Source organism: Brienomyrus brachyistius, chromosome 12 (genome assembly GCF_023856365.1).
Source record: "Brienomyrus brachyistius isolate T26 chromosome 12, BBRACH_0.4, whole genome shotgun sequence".
In the NCBI taxonomy this organism is placed as follows: Eukaryota; Metazoa; Chordata; class Actinopteri; order Osteoglossiformes; family Mormyridae; genus Brienomyrus; species Brienomyrus brachyistius.
The window spans coordinates 9,043,428-9,055,980 of NC_064544.1; the positions used below are offsets into that span (position 1 = coordinate 9,043,428).

Below are 12,553 nucleotides of genomic sequence, written 5' to 3' on the forward strand. Positions count from 1 at the left end.
TGCAGAGGCGGGAAGGAAATGAGGAATTTAGGGTAGTTAAGATTACGGGATGCGGATTAAGTCCTCCAAGACGGGGGGGGGGGGGGCTGCTGCAGCAACCCAGCCAAAGATATGAAGCAACAGTCAAACTGCTTCTCACCTGAATGTCCAGAAACCCATAAGCAAACCTGAGTAACTTTATACCATCATCTTCAGATGTTTGTATCCATTTGCAAACGAATGACTGGAGATATACTGCAAGTACAACGTGCCACCTGGGTATATTACTGGTCTATGCCAGTCAAGGATGAAGGGCATCGGGACCAAATCAGGCCCGAACCCTCCTCCCTCCCAAGTCCTTAGCTGATCCTGTGTCCCTGCATTAGTGGGAGGGGCTTTCCCTACCTGCAGTCTGTCATTGGGGGCTGCTGGTTTAAGAAAGCTGGTTCTTGTGCTTTTATCTTTTATCTACCCTAATTAGATAACAACAATATATTGTAAATGTGCATTTTTCAGACCTTGTGATTAATTATCCTTCACTGAACCACGTTAAAGGCCCCAGAGAACTAGACCCACGTTTAAAAACCAGCATCTCCACAGCACCCCCCCGCCCCCCCCCCCACGCTGCATCAGCCGGTGAGGGCCGACAGCGAGACCCATCACACCGAGGACTCCCCCCCCCCCATGCAGGTTTGGCCGCAAACCTCCTCCCAGCTGCTGCAGCTGCCACAGTCTGTCTGCCCGACCCCCCCCCCCCACCCAGGGCCAAAGGGACTTGCCTCGGAGCAGGCCGGCAGGAGCCGCTGGATTAGGCGCAGGAGGGGGCTGCAGTCGCCCCCCAGCTCCAGGCAGAGGTGACAGGCGCAGAGCAGCTGAAGGGCCAGCTGGGCACACTGGGGGCCCCACCCCCCCTCGCCGGCGAGCAACGTGGGGCACAGAGCCTCTATGAACTGGCTCAGCTCCAGCACGGCTGTGATGCTGTCCACCTGCATGAAGGGGGGGGCACCATTAATACACACACACACACACACACACACACACACACACACACACACACACACACACACACACACACACACACACATCACCTGCATGTGTGGCACGAGCTCCAGCAGGCAGAGGATGAGTCTGCGGGTCACAGGCGCCATTTGAGACTCCGCCTCCCCCTTCCCTGGGCCGCTGTCCTCACCCCCTCCGCGGCCCGGGTCCGGTCGGGCTGGCAGCAGCGCCCTCAGCAGGCCGAGCCTCAGCAGAGCGTGCTCGGGCGCCTGCAGCGCGCCGCAGTACAGGAAGCGCAGGAAGGGCACCAGCATGGCGACGTAAGCAGGCTTCTTCCTACGGCGGGACGCCACGGAAACCCGGTTGCTAAGCAGCGGCCAGAACGCTTTAAAAATTTCAGTCTTGTCCCATTTTAACAGCTGGATATTCAGGCTAAGTGCCCTACCTACAGGAACAATAACAAGGCCACCTCTGTGTGCAGGGCTCCCACCACCACAACCCCCTGCTCCCCCGGTGCGAGGCGGGTTCCTTAACCGTTACGACGCCAAATTCTCTACGAGGCTGTTAACCGCCATTTTAATCTGCATGAAATGGCACAGCGACCGAAGGAAGAGCAAAGCACTAAGGGATACATCAGACCTCCCATCATGTGGTCAGCCACATAGACAATATGGTCGATCAGACCCATCAGCCATAGTGCCGTGTCTCGTGACCAGGAGGGTGTTGGCTTTAATGGGGCCCCACCAGCCACCAGCACGGGGCCCGCGGGGCCCGGCCCACCTGAGCGCGGCCCGCCGGACAAAGTCGTCGACCTCCTGCAGCAGCCAGGGCCAACAGTCAGGACGGTTCTCCAGCACGGTGATGAAGGGATGCGGGGGATTCCTGGAATGAGACGGTCACATGCTCACATCTGCAGCCTGCTAAGGAGAGCCAGGAAAACCGGTCAGGAGGGAGGGAGGGGTGACGGTGGGAGTGGGGGGAGGTCAGGAAAAAGGCCAGCCGGTCACCCCCCACCTGAAGGTGGCGTCACGGGTCACCTGCGGACTCCGCTGTTTACCCTCCGTCTGGCATGCAGAGGTGGCTTCCGGGGTGGGGGTGTTTACAAAGGGAGGGGGGTAAACTTAGGATGATTCCAAGGGCCCCCAAAGTGACAGGGAGCCTTTAAAATTTTGAACACTTTAACTGTTCTGGTTTGGGGGCCCAACGTAATATGCTTTCATAGGGCCTAAAATATCTAGCGACATATCAAGGATGGCGGCCCCCCATCTTCCCGGCACACAGAGACCCAAAGCGAATGCTGCTTGGCCTCCGCCCATCTTGCCATCCCTGCTGAGTCGGAGGTCAGTCCAGGCATCAGCCCCGGGGCTTGTGGGAACCGGCTGACCAACAATGACGGTCAGCCGGACAGAAAGGACCCCCCGTTTGGCCAGCACGGACCCCTCCGGGCCCCCCAGCATCCATCTGCTCTCAGATTTCTTTGGGGGATTAAAATAATAATCATAATAATAATAATAATAATCCTAACAATAATAAAATACATCACGGACTACAGACATTCCTGAAACGGAAAGTTCCGGCTACGTTTCTTTATTCGCCTGCCTGCAAACGCGAAGCTGATGTGTGAGACGACCACAGGACAGCGGACAAAGCAAGGGCCTTAGCGGGGGCCCCGCTGTCAGTCTCACACACAAAGCCGCCCCCCCAAATCTCTCTGGCCATCTCTCTCCTCAAGTTTCCCACCACCAGCAGAAGCCTGGTAGCCATCCATCACACCGCCCCACCCGAGCCAAACACCTAACCGCTCTCCAGACAAAGCCACCCCACAGTCTAACAGCCTGACCCTGCTCTGGGGTTCAATGGCAAGTTCAGGAAGCAAAGGTGGGTGCCCCCGGGGGGGAGTAGGGGGGCATATCTTCGGTCGTCCGCAATCAGCCTCAGACTTAGAGGCAGGATAAACCACATCTGCGTCAAATAAGTGTTTCCTAGGGGACAGATGAAGTTATCAGACATTCGTATGACATTGACAGTATACAGCTCCATGGGCTGAAAGCCCCCCCCCCCCCCCACCCCAACCTATGCCCCCCTACAAAACAAACACACAAGCTGTTTCCCACCAAAACCACAACTGCTGTAAAAAGTTTCACTTTACATTATAAACCTTAAGGAAAAATTAGCCAAACACAAAAAACCCAAACTTTTTTTTAACTACTAGGGCGCCAATAAGTCACAGACATCCACCCACCAAGTGGGGGTGCCACCGTCACCAGCCCTGGAGAGGAATGCGACCCCTCCAGATGTTTCACACCTGATTGCAGTAACTTGAAACTTAGCAAGATGTTTTTCAAAAAAAAAAATGTATCTGTCCTGGAAGGCTGAGATCCAACCAAACAAACAAATTTCACCCAGGATTTCTCGGCTAGCTGGGTTAACTTAAGCTAGAAGTTATGGTTGTCCGATAGGAGGTTAGATAAGGAGCATTCCTATTGGACAATCCTGATTGTCAAATAGGCATTTAGGTAAAGAGTATTCTTACTGGATAATCATGACTGTACCTGCACCCACCCCAATCCCTCACCAGCAACACCTGACCTTCTGGGGTCAACCCGAGTTTACCCTAAACCCCGAGTTTAGCTTCTGCACCTCTGGGAACTGGAGAGCTAGTGATTCGATTTAGCGATGTCTCCCAAAAGAACCACTGCTTCACCTTGGGAGGGTAAGGGAATAATAAAGAACAAAACCGGGACAGGTACACCCCCCCCCCCCCCCACCACACACACACACACCCATCCTAGGTCCATGACACGGCCATGACCCCCTTCTCAGATGGGAGGGGCAGACCTCTCACTGGAATCGAGTTCTCTTCCGTGCCACGAAATTAAATCAGGCCGAGGTCTTTATCGCCCATCTGCGGAGACCGATATCTGCATATCAGTCAAATGTGATGCTTATAACCATTACCAGTCTCCTGTGATCCCGAGGCAGCCGAATCCTGAGGAGAGCTCATAGGCCAATCGAAGGGCCTTTCGACCTCCCGGATCAATGAATACCCCAATAAGGCCGAGTCTGACTTCACTGTCATGGGGAGTCGCCTTAATGTAAAGCATTTCTAAGCATTTTTCATACGCGATGCAGAACATACCTCCTGTAAAATCCCTTCCATAACAAATACCCATAAAAGTGGTGCAATTTTTTAAAAAGATGAAAGCAGACAGTGAACAGCACCCTTTATCATTTAAACATGTATCTACTGCGCATGAGAAATGAATTAAGCAGACAATGACCCTCATTTGAAACCACGCTGTCCTAGTACATCATACAAAATACCTTTTTTATTATTATTATTATTCCTTATCATGCTATTTTGATCTTGTATCTGTTCTTCCGGCCAGATCGCAATTAAAGCCGGGATCTCGTGTCCATGCATCCATTACTTTTTGTCTTTTACTCTGTTAAGCATCGATTTCTGTTTTTTTCCCCCCAGGACAGCAGTTGTATTGTGTTTCCGCGGCTGGATATTTGCATAACCAATCAAAACAAAGAAAGCGTTTCAAATCCCACCCCAAGGTTCCGAAGTACCAAAGAAGTGCCCCAGCTTGGCACTTTCGACACTGGAACTTCTGGTGCTGGCATTCGGCAAAGTACCAAACGTATGGTTCCTGGTACGGTGAAAAAGTGCCTTAAATTGGTTCCTTGATGGATATATGCTTGTGATCAATCACTGAGTAAACAGAAATGCACTTGGGGTGCTGCGCTTGGGGGTGTGGATACGGCAGGACGCCGGGCAACCCACCTGATGGAGTATGGACAGGTGAAGGCATCTCCTCTCAAGTCCTGGTCCACCTGGATCTGCATCAGCTTACTCAGCACCTTCATCAGCCCCTGTACGTTCCTGTCCAGACAGGAGATCATCTCAGTGAAGGCCCAGTCTCCACTAAGTCTACCTAAATAACATTTCCAGCCGGGACTCCGCTGGGAATTAACGATTCAAGGTATCGTCAAGTTATTGCACACAGGCTCAGATTTTCATATTGATCAGTTTCTGAAGATCGGTGGTTCTCAATCCTGGCGTGTCCCACAATTTCCTTTCGGATAAACAGAGCATCCATCCATCCATCCATCCATCAGCCTAGTTTTAGGGCACCAAAGCTTTTTCCTTCTCTCATATTTATGCAGAACGACTTCAGCATTTCCCTTCAGACCAAAGGTTGACCTGCTCCGCACCACAAGTCCCTCAGGAGGCCTGACACTCTCCAGTGTAGATGGACCAGACTGCGACGACACAGTGACACAGCGAAGCTGACAAGGTCACCTCAGAGCCACTCTCCTGGGTAAGCGTCCCCCTTCCCGTAAGAATGTCTGAGCCCCAGCCAAGGCACTGTTCAGTTCCGGAGACAGGATTCACCGTTTGGCTGATCCTGCTGTCACTTGAAGTAACAGGAGTCACACAAAAAATAAATCTTTTGGAATTCAGGTCAAGAGGAGGTGTGAATTAAGATGGACAGACATGCGAGCCAAAGCCGCAGCCTAAGGGCATACAAAGAGGTGGGGCCAGAGAAGCACTGAAAGATGATTGGCTCCCAGAGTGCTGCCTCCCGTCATTCATTGATTCAAAACATTTCATTGGCTAATGACAAGGCCGGCCCTTCTGTATGAATTACCGCCCTTCTAGTGCTCCTCGGGCTCATGCCATGAACAGCATTTAGGTGCCGTTTGTGCCATCTTCTCCTGCGACCCACAAAAGGCCGACATGGGATGGAATCCTGGGACGTCTCTGGGTTCACACAGGAGTTTCTCCTAATTACGCACCAGGCTATAAATTAAAGAACATCTCTAGAGATAATAATATATTTTGAGGGCGATACAGAATCCGCACAACAGAGGATGCAGCTGGAATGTTAAACACCATCTATTTCCATTACCGATTAAGAGCTCCAGATTCCGGAAGATAAAGCGGCACTTTTCCGAGCCGCTGAACACGCTCCCCGAGCGGGAGCGCAAATTAGCCCTAGGAGCGGCGGATACCATAGCCGCATAAAAATCGCAGCAAAGCGTCTAAATTAGGAAAGCAAGTGTGGGCACTCGTACACGCCTGGTTTTATTAGACGGGCCCAGACCACACAGTATGGCATAGATGCTTCCGGAACCAGCAGCGCCCTCGCGGTACGAACAAATCTCAAACGTGAAAAAAATCGGGCAAGGTGTGTACCCCCCCCCCCCCCCATTCCCTGACAAGGTGTAACGCTTTATAAATCAATTATGTGTGTCAGTGTGGGCATGAGCCTACTTTAATCTCCCACACTTTCATCCACACGGTGGGGGGGGGGTACTCACACTCCCCCACCCCTCCCCAGTCTCTGAACTTACGATTATATTTAACCGCTGAACACGTCGCTTTACAGGGCCACAGGCATCAAGTAAATCCCAGCAGTATATTTGGGAACCACTTTCATGTTCATATTTACACCCCCGTGGGATGCGCTGCTGTACGTGTTTGCGCACAGGAAACAGACACGCCGACGATCTGCACTGCACCCCGTGCCTCTACAGGAAGACAAGCGCCTAAGGTATCAGCAGCAGTGGAGGAGCTGTGCCAACGATCTCACAAAAGCGTAAGATAAACGCCCAGCACCGACTAACCGAGAGCAGAGTGGGAGAGATGACTCTCGGCATCGGAGAGCCGAGTGCAGGTTTGGGAAGGGGGAAGTTGAGCCCCCAGCCACATGGAATCGCACAGCCGCCCCCCCTGCCCTACCCCAACGAACGATTCAGATTAATCCGCACCATAAATAACGATCGTACATCTATTCACAGCCAGACAGGTAAAGAAGCAAAAGAATGGCGACTGAGATTAGATTCAAACCACGGTGATGTAGGTTACAGAAGTACCTGCCAAACATGGGGGGGGAGAGGGGGAGGCAGAGAAATATATGCAGGATGGACCAGGGAGTGGTCATAGGGTCGGGTCCCTTCAGCAACATGAAGTTCCTTCAAGGCCCGAAACATGCAATGTTTCTGATATTAAGGACCACAGAGATTTTGGTGGGGTGCAGCGAGCAGACGGGGGGGGTGGGGTGGAGCCTGGTAGCTAAAAGGAGCCTTAAATGGGACCTTAATCTGAACCAGTTCATACCACTGGGAAATGTGGGCAAACCTGTCGAATGTTCCAAGAACTCTTAGGAGTGGGGATTACCTGTTATATGCTGGGAAACAGGGGGGGGCTCACCAAGGGCAAGCTAAGCGGGCAGATGACGATGCCGGTGAAGTCAGCGGAGTCAAAACAATACATTTTATTAAAACACATGGAGAATAATGCTGTGGGGCCCTGAGCTCAGGTACTACCATGAGGATGAAGCGTTCTGTCCTATCCTCTGCCCCTTGCCCCCCCCCCCAATTAAAAAAAATGGAGTGATAGAGGGTCTCAGTGAAGTACCACATCATGTTGATAAAAGTCACATTAGTTTGGGTCGGGACACTGTGGCTGTAATCCGGAAGGTCGTCGGTTCAAATCCCAGGTTGGGGAGAATCATTTCACCTTTGGGCCCCGAGTAAGGCCCTTATCCCTCCAACAGCTCCAGGGACTGTGCGGCCCTGCTCCCTTAAAAATCTATGCTGCTTTGGATGGAAGCATCTGCTAAATAAGTAAAACGGGGTCAACCTGCAACAGGAATCAGTAGGGCAGGTGGAGCTGAGAGGGTGCGAGTACCTGGCAGAGGGCACGAGGTTTAGCACGCCGGCGAGCACCAGCTTCGGGTCGGCGTGGCCCTGTTCCACCAGCAGCACCAGGGCGTCGCAGCAGGCCGAGCGGACGACCCCAGCCTCGCCTGAGCAGTGCTCCCACAGGGACTCCCACAGCGGGTTCTGAAAAGACAGGGAGCGCAGGGGTTAGCCGGAGGGGGCTTGTCCCATAGCTCAACAAGGAGAGCATTCTGCTAACAATGTAAAGGGTGTGGGCTTGAATCCCAGGAAGGACACATAAATTATAACACTTCCCTCTACTGTGCCTCGCTTTGGATACAAGTGTCAGATAAATGTAATGTAGCCGATACGTTAACTAGCTCCGAGGCGAGCACGGGGATCACCGCCAAAGGTGGAATCTTCTAGAAAAAAAAGCATCACTGGCAAAACTGTTTTATTTAAAGTGTGTCCTGGGGCTTTATGTTTTTGACATTTTTTCACATCATGCCCCAGGGCCAATCAGATTATTTAGATGGTTAACATTTCAGCTGCTTTTGGTCAATAAATCTCGTCTTGTAGAACACGCAAGATCAAAGGCTTAACTGGGAGAAGGCCAAGCAGGGTGGTAGCCCCGGGGCGACCTGCGTGTGCGTTCAGGGGGGAGCCTATCGAGTTCCACACTGTGGGGGAGAGCGGCGTTGCTGTGCTGCTGACATCATCTCCACGACGTGCCCCGCTAATTAGCAGCTCTGCCTTCAGTCCCACACATGGGTCGCTCTCTTTTTCTCGCGCCATTTGTACGGCGGCTTCGATGTCGGTAAGGTAAGTCACCCCCCCCCCCCCCATCTCTGCGCTCGCTCCATCCCGCCCCATTACCCCTCCTACCTCCTGATTTTCACACGGCAGAGAAAACGCAAAAACGAATGAAGTGCATTCATTCGCAAGCAGACGGTCCGGCACGCATGATAACACCCACCTGATTGGACGACGGGACGATCTTCTCATTGCGACCTTTCTCTTTGAGCACGCCGGCCAGCAGGCTTCTGACCGCCTGGAGAAACAAACAGGAGTGTGAGATTCTTCATGCTTTTGTCAGGGATGGGGGGGGGGGGGGGCGCAATTTGAAATGAAAAAGAAAAAAAGAAAAACGAAAGACAGCGAGAGAGCCAGCATGTTACCTGGGCCTGAACGAGGGGGCTGGGGAACTCGAATCTGTTCTTCCAGCCGTCAGCCATCTCAGCGTGGCATCACGGGCAGAATTCAGGCTGCGGACGGGACGTTAAAGGCAGGGGGTGAGCGCTGCGCCGCGGCGGGTTCCGGTACTTTCCGAGCACCATTGTGAAGCTGCGGTAATCGGCTGTGGCCTGAAGAGACGCCTGCCCGCCACACATCCCGCATGGCAATTACAATCACCTGTTCTGGATCGTTGTTGCCACCATGCGTGTGTGTGTGTCTGACTGGGTCTGTGTGTGCATGCGAGTTTGTGCGTGTGTCTGTGTGTGTGCATGCGTGCATGGATGTGTCTGTCTGTGTGCATGCATGTTTGTGCGCGTGTCTGAGTGCATGGATGTGTCTGTGTCTGCGTGTGCATGCGTGTTTGTGCGCATGTCTGCGTGCATGGATGGGTCTGTCTGCTCCAATCTCCTCCAGCATCTCATTCACTCCAGATTATCCTGTCAGACGGGAACTCGGAGCTGCTTTTGCAGGCAGGTAACCTGACTGCTCCCTCAGATTTCCCTTTGGCAGAAGCCAAATGGATGAAAGAATTTTCCAATGCGCCGTGAAATCCCGCCGTAAATGTCAGCAATAACAACACCTTAACATTATATCATTAGCTCTGGAAACAATCTACACAAGGAAACTGATTCTCTGGTCGTTATTCAAATTATAAAACAAACAAACAAAACAAATAAACACACACACACACACACACACACACGCTCCTCTAGCTCAACAAATAGAGCATTGTACTAGCAGAAAGGTTGGAGGTTCAAATACTAGGGTGCAAGGAAAAATTGTAACCCTTCTGTGTACTGCAAGTCGCTTTGGATAAAAGTGTAACATAAATGAATAAAAAACTAAAATGGAAACACACCTTCTGGTACAGAAGTACCATCAGGTCTGCATACTCTAGCTTTACCGAAAAGTGTGCTGGGATACAAAGTGTTCATATCATTCCATTTGCCAGCATCCTCTTCTCCCATTAGGGTCACAGTAGCACGGAGTCTGCATTGTTGCGTTCAGGGGACATGGCAGGGCACGCTACCACGGTTAACAGAGTAACAAATTAGTCAGATGGCAGTGATGCATCCAGCTCAGTTTGGTCACGCTTTCGACCCTAAAAACATGCAGAGTCATGTCAGTGCAAATACGGCTCATATAACTTACAGCGGAGACTGTGAGTTCATGGTACAGCTCAGTTCTTGGTGGCAAGGGAAACCTCAACAGGACTACAAGACATTAGATCCAGAAAATGCAGTGTGTGGCTCAACAGGCTGGGACAGTGCAACCAGAATGCTGCTGGTTCAAGTCCCAGAGTCAGCAGAGTCACCCCTGAGCAAGGGCCTTAACCTCCAGGAACTGACCATGCCTTCTCAACTGTATGCCACTTTGCATAAAAGCGACTAATATATAAATGTAAATATACATTTGTAACATCCTAAAAAAAAAAATCAGTTCTCTCTTTTTAAACTAGTTGACTATAATCATATTCTCATCAAAATAATATGTGGATAAAAGAAGCGAAAATCGAAATTTACCAAACGGAGCCCAGTGCCAAAGCCAAACGGCTTGAGGAAGGAGAACTTCATGAGATCGAATAAAAAAACTTCAATACTGTAAAGCCATATTGTACCAATATAGGCCGTTATCGTGAAAGGAAATGACCACCCACTCCTCTGCATGTCCCTGTTGTTGGCCAGAGATAGAAGCTAACATGCTACCCGCCTTTCATTCCTTATCACTGCGGTGCAGGCAAAGCACCACGCCCCCCCCCCCCCCCCGCGTACGGGGCTCTCCCATTCGCTCGTGGCGGAGGACACTCCTGTCAATCATCAAGTTATCTTTAGGGCCGATTCCTCTACACGCCTAAAAAGGCAACAGTAAGGGGGAGAAAAAGGACTGTGAAGTCTGTCTAGTTCACTGTTCACTCAATTTTCAGGAAATCAAAAAAACGAAAAACAAACTCGTGTAGTATGTTGACAGGGCTTTTAAAACAGCTGCTTGTAAAAATATGCATGGTTGTCATAGAAACCTGTGGCTGGCACAGACACACACACACACACACACACAAAAGGAACAGATTTAATGAAAACGAATGCAAGTCAATCAAGAATGCACTGGACGTTGGGGGTGGAGGCTATCATCACTTCACCCCATTCGCCTGCTCCAGAAAACCTCTCCTTCATACTGGAAACTAGGTGCTAAATAGCCAAACAGAAAACCTACGCGTACTGAGGAGGCCCAGATAATTTCGCATAAATTTAATTATTGATAAGTCACCTGGGGAGGCCCGGGGTGGTGGGTTCCGACGTTCTGCTTCTCGGGTTCCGCTTTTAGGTACGACAATGTGGGGAAGTCGGGCATAGCAGCTGCCATGAGGGCAGGGCCGGCACAGCGCCAAGGCAGATTAACATGTGCTGGGTCACTCGAAATGGAGAGTGTGATAGACAACGCACGCCCACTGCCTGTCACACCCCACCCCCACCCACCCAGACACAGAGAGAAGCACACGCGACTAGAGCCGGTAACGCACAGGCTGCCGTACGGCCCACTGGCACTGCAGCCCTCGCAGCCTCCCGTGACAGCTCGCCTGCCCCAAGGTGTGACCACAGAAGTGCCTGCGGGGCCTTGGACAAGGTAAGGCCACCTCACGCGGCCAGCGGGGGATCCACTGGGGGGGCTGACATTTTCGTATCATTTAGGAAACATTCTAACAACACTGAAATTCTCATAAATTAAAAAAAGCTGAATAATTGTGTTAAAAAACACTACTGATTGTATTGTGACAATATGTCCAAGGAGACTTGTAAACTTTGGGAGGCAAGAATGTTAAAAAAATGTTGCTTCAGTGCTGCCCAACTACACAGAATCCTGAGTGTTGTACTTTTCCCCATTTAAAACCTGACATTTGCAAGGAAAGTGATTTGGAAGAGAATATCACTGCTTCTGTTTGGACAGTCGGGCTTACAGTGTTTTAATCACATGAAACAGAGGTTGAGTAATGCACATGCATATTGTACATATTTACGTGCTATTACTGTGTTTGTACCACGCTTTGTCAGCACAGCAGGTAAATTAAAATATTCCGGAGGATTCTGTGAAGGTGTGGAGCTAAGCTCTGGTCTGTTTTGTCTGGCTAACAATGCATCATTGATGCGATTATCCGTGTCATTTCAATGAGGATGGCCGTGTTAAAAACCTGCGGATAACAGTATCGGTGAACATATCCGGTCATTGTAAACAGCATTTCGTATTCTTTCGCTGTTAGGGCTAACGGTACTATAACGGTAGTTATAAGCAAGTATAATCATATTTGCAGATGTGCATAATGAAAACTAAACTATTTCTGATGGGTGGATTCAGAGAGAGGCCAAGCCGCTGCCATTAAACAGGTTTTATACAAGCAATTAAAAGTACTACCTATGCGATATAGGACTCCACTGTAACTAAAAACAAAATGCTACTGACTTTAATCAAATCTGAAAGGGAAGAACTTTATCTGGCTGGAGTTAGTCCTACAGAAAGTTAGTTAGCCTTAGCTAATTCATCTTCTGATCTATGGGAGATGCCAAAAATGCGCAAATCACTCTTTTTGCAGGCAATAGTGAAACGTGAAACAAGTCAGATTTTGTAAACCCCAACAAAACATGCTGTGAAAAGATGAAAATGTAGCTTTACT

At 50.5% G+C, this 12,553-nt stretch overlaps 1 protein-coding gene across 9 annotated transcripts in view; it reads right to left on the minus strand.

The window, feature by feature from the left end:
* The window catches only part of focad (focadhesin), a 51,257-nt gene that overhangs the window by 34,398 nt on the left and 4,306 nt on the right, over positions 1-12,553 (minus strand). For 3 of the 9 annotated variants that reach the window (XM_048970084.1, XM_048970085.1, XM_048970076.1), the window contains exons 2-8: positions 8,832-8,918; positions 8,630-8,704; positions 7,682-7,836; positions 4,769-4,867; positions 1,759-1,860; positions 1,068-1,314; positions 759-965 (exon numbers count right to left, since the gene is read on the minus strand). In XM_048970084.1, the coding sequence (XP_048826041.1) occupies positions 759-965; positions 1,068-1,314; positions 1,759-1,860; positions 4,769-4,867; positions 7,682-7,836; positions 8,630-8,704; positions 8,832-8,888 (942 nt within the window). In that variant the 5' untranslated portion in view covers positions 8,889-8,918. Of the gene's footprint in view, positions 1-758; positions 966-1,067; positions 1,315-1,758; positions 1,861-4,768; positions 4,868-7,681; positions 7,837-8,629; positions 8,705-8,831; positions 8,919-9,748; positions 9,992-10,041; positions 10,389-10,412; positions 10,580-11,154; positions 11,282-12,553 lie in introns of those variants that run through there. The other 6 variants (XM_048970080.1, XM_048970079.1, XM_048970081.1 and 3 more) reach the window with 6 other exon arrangements.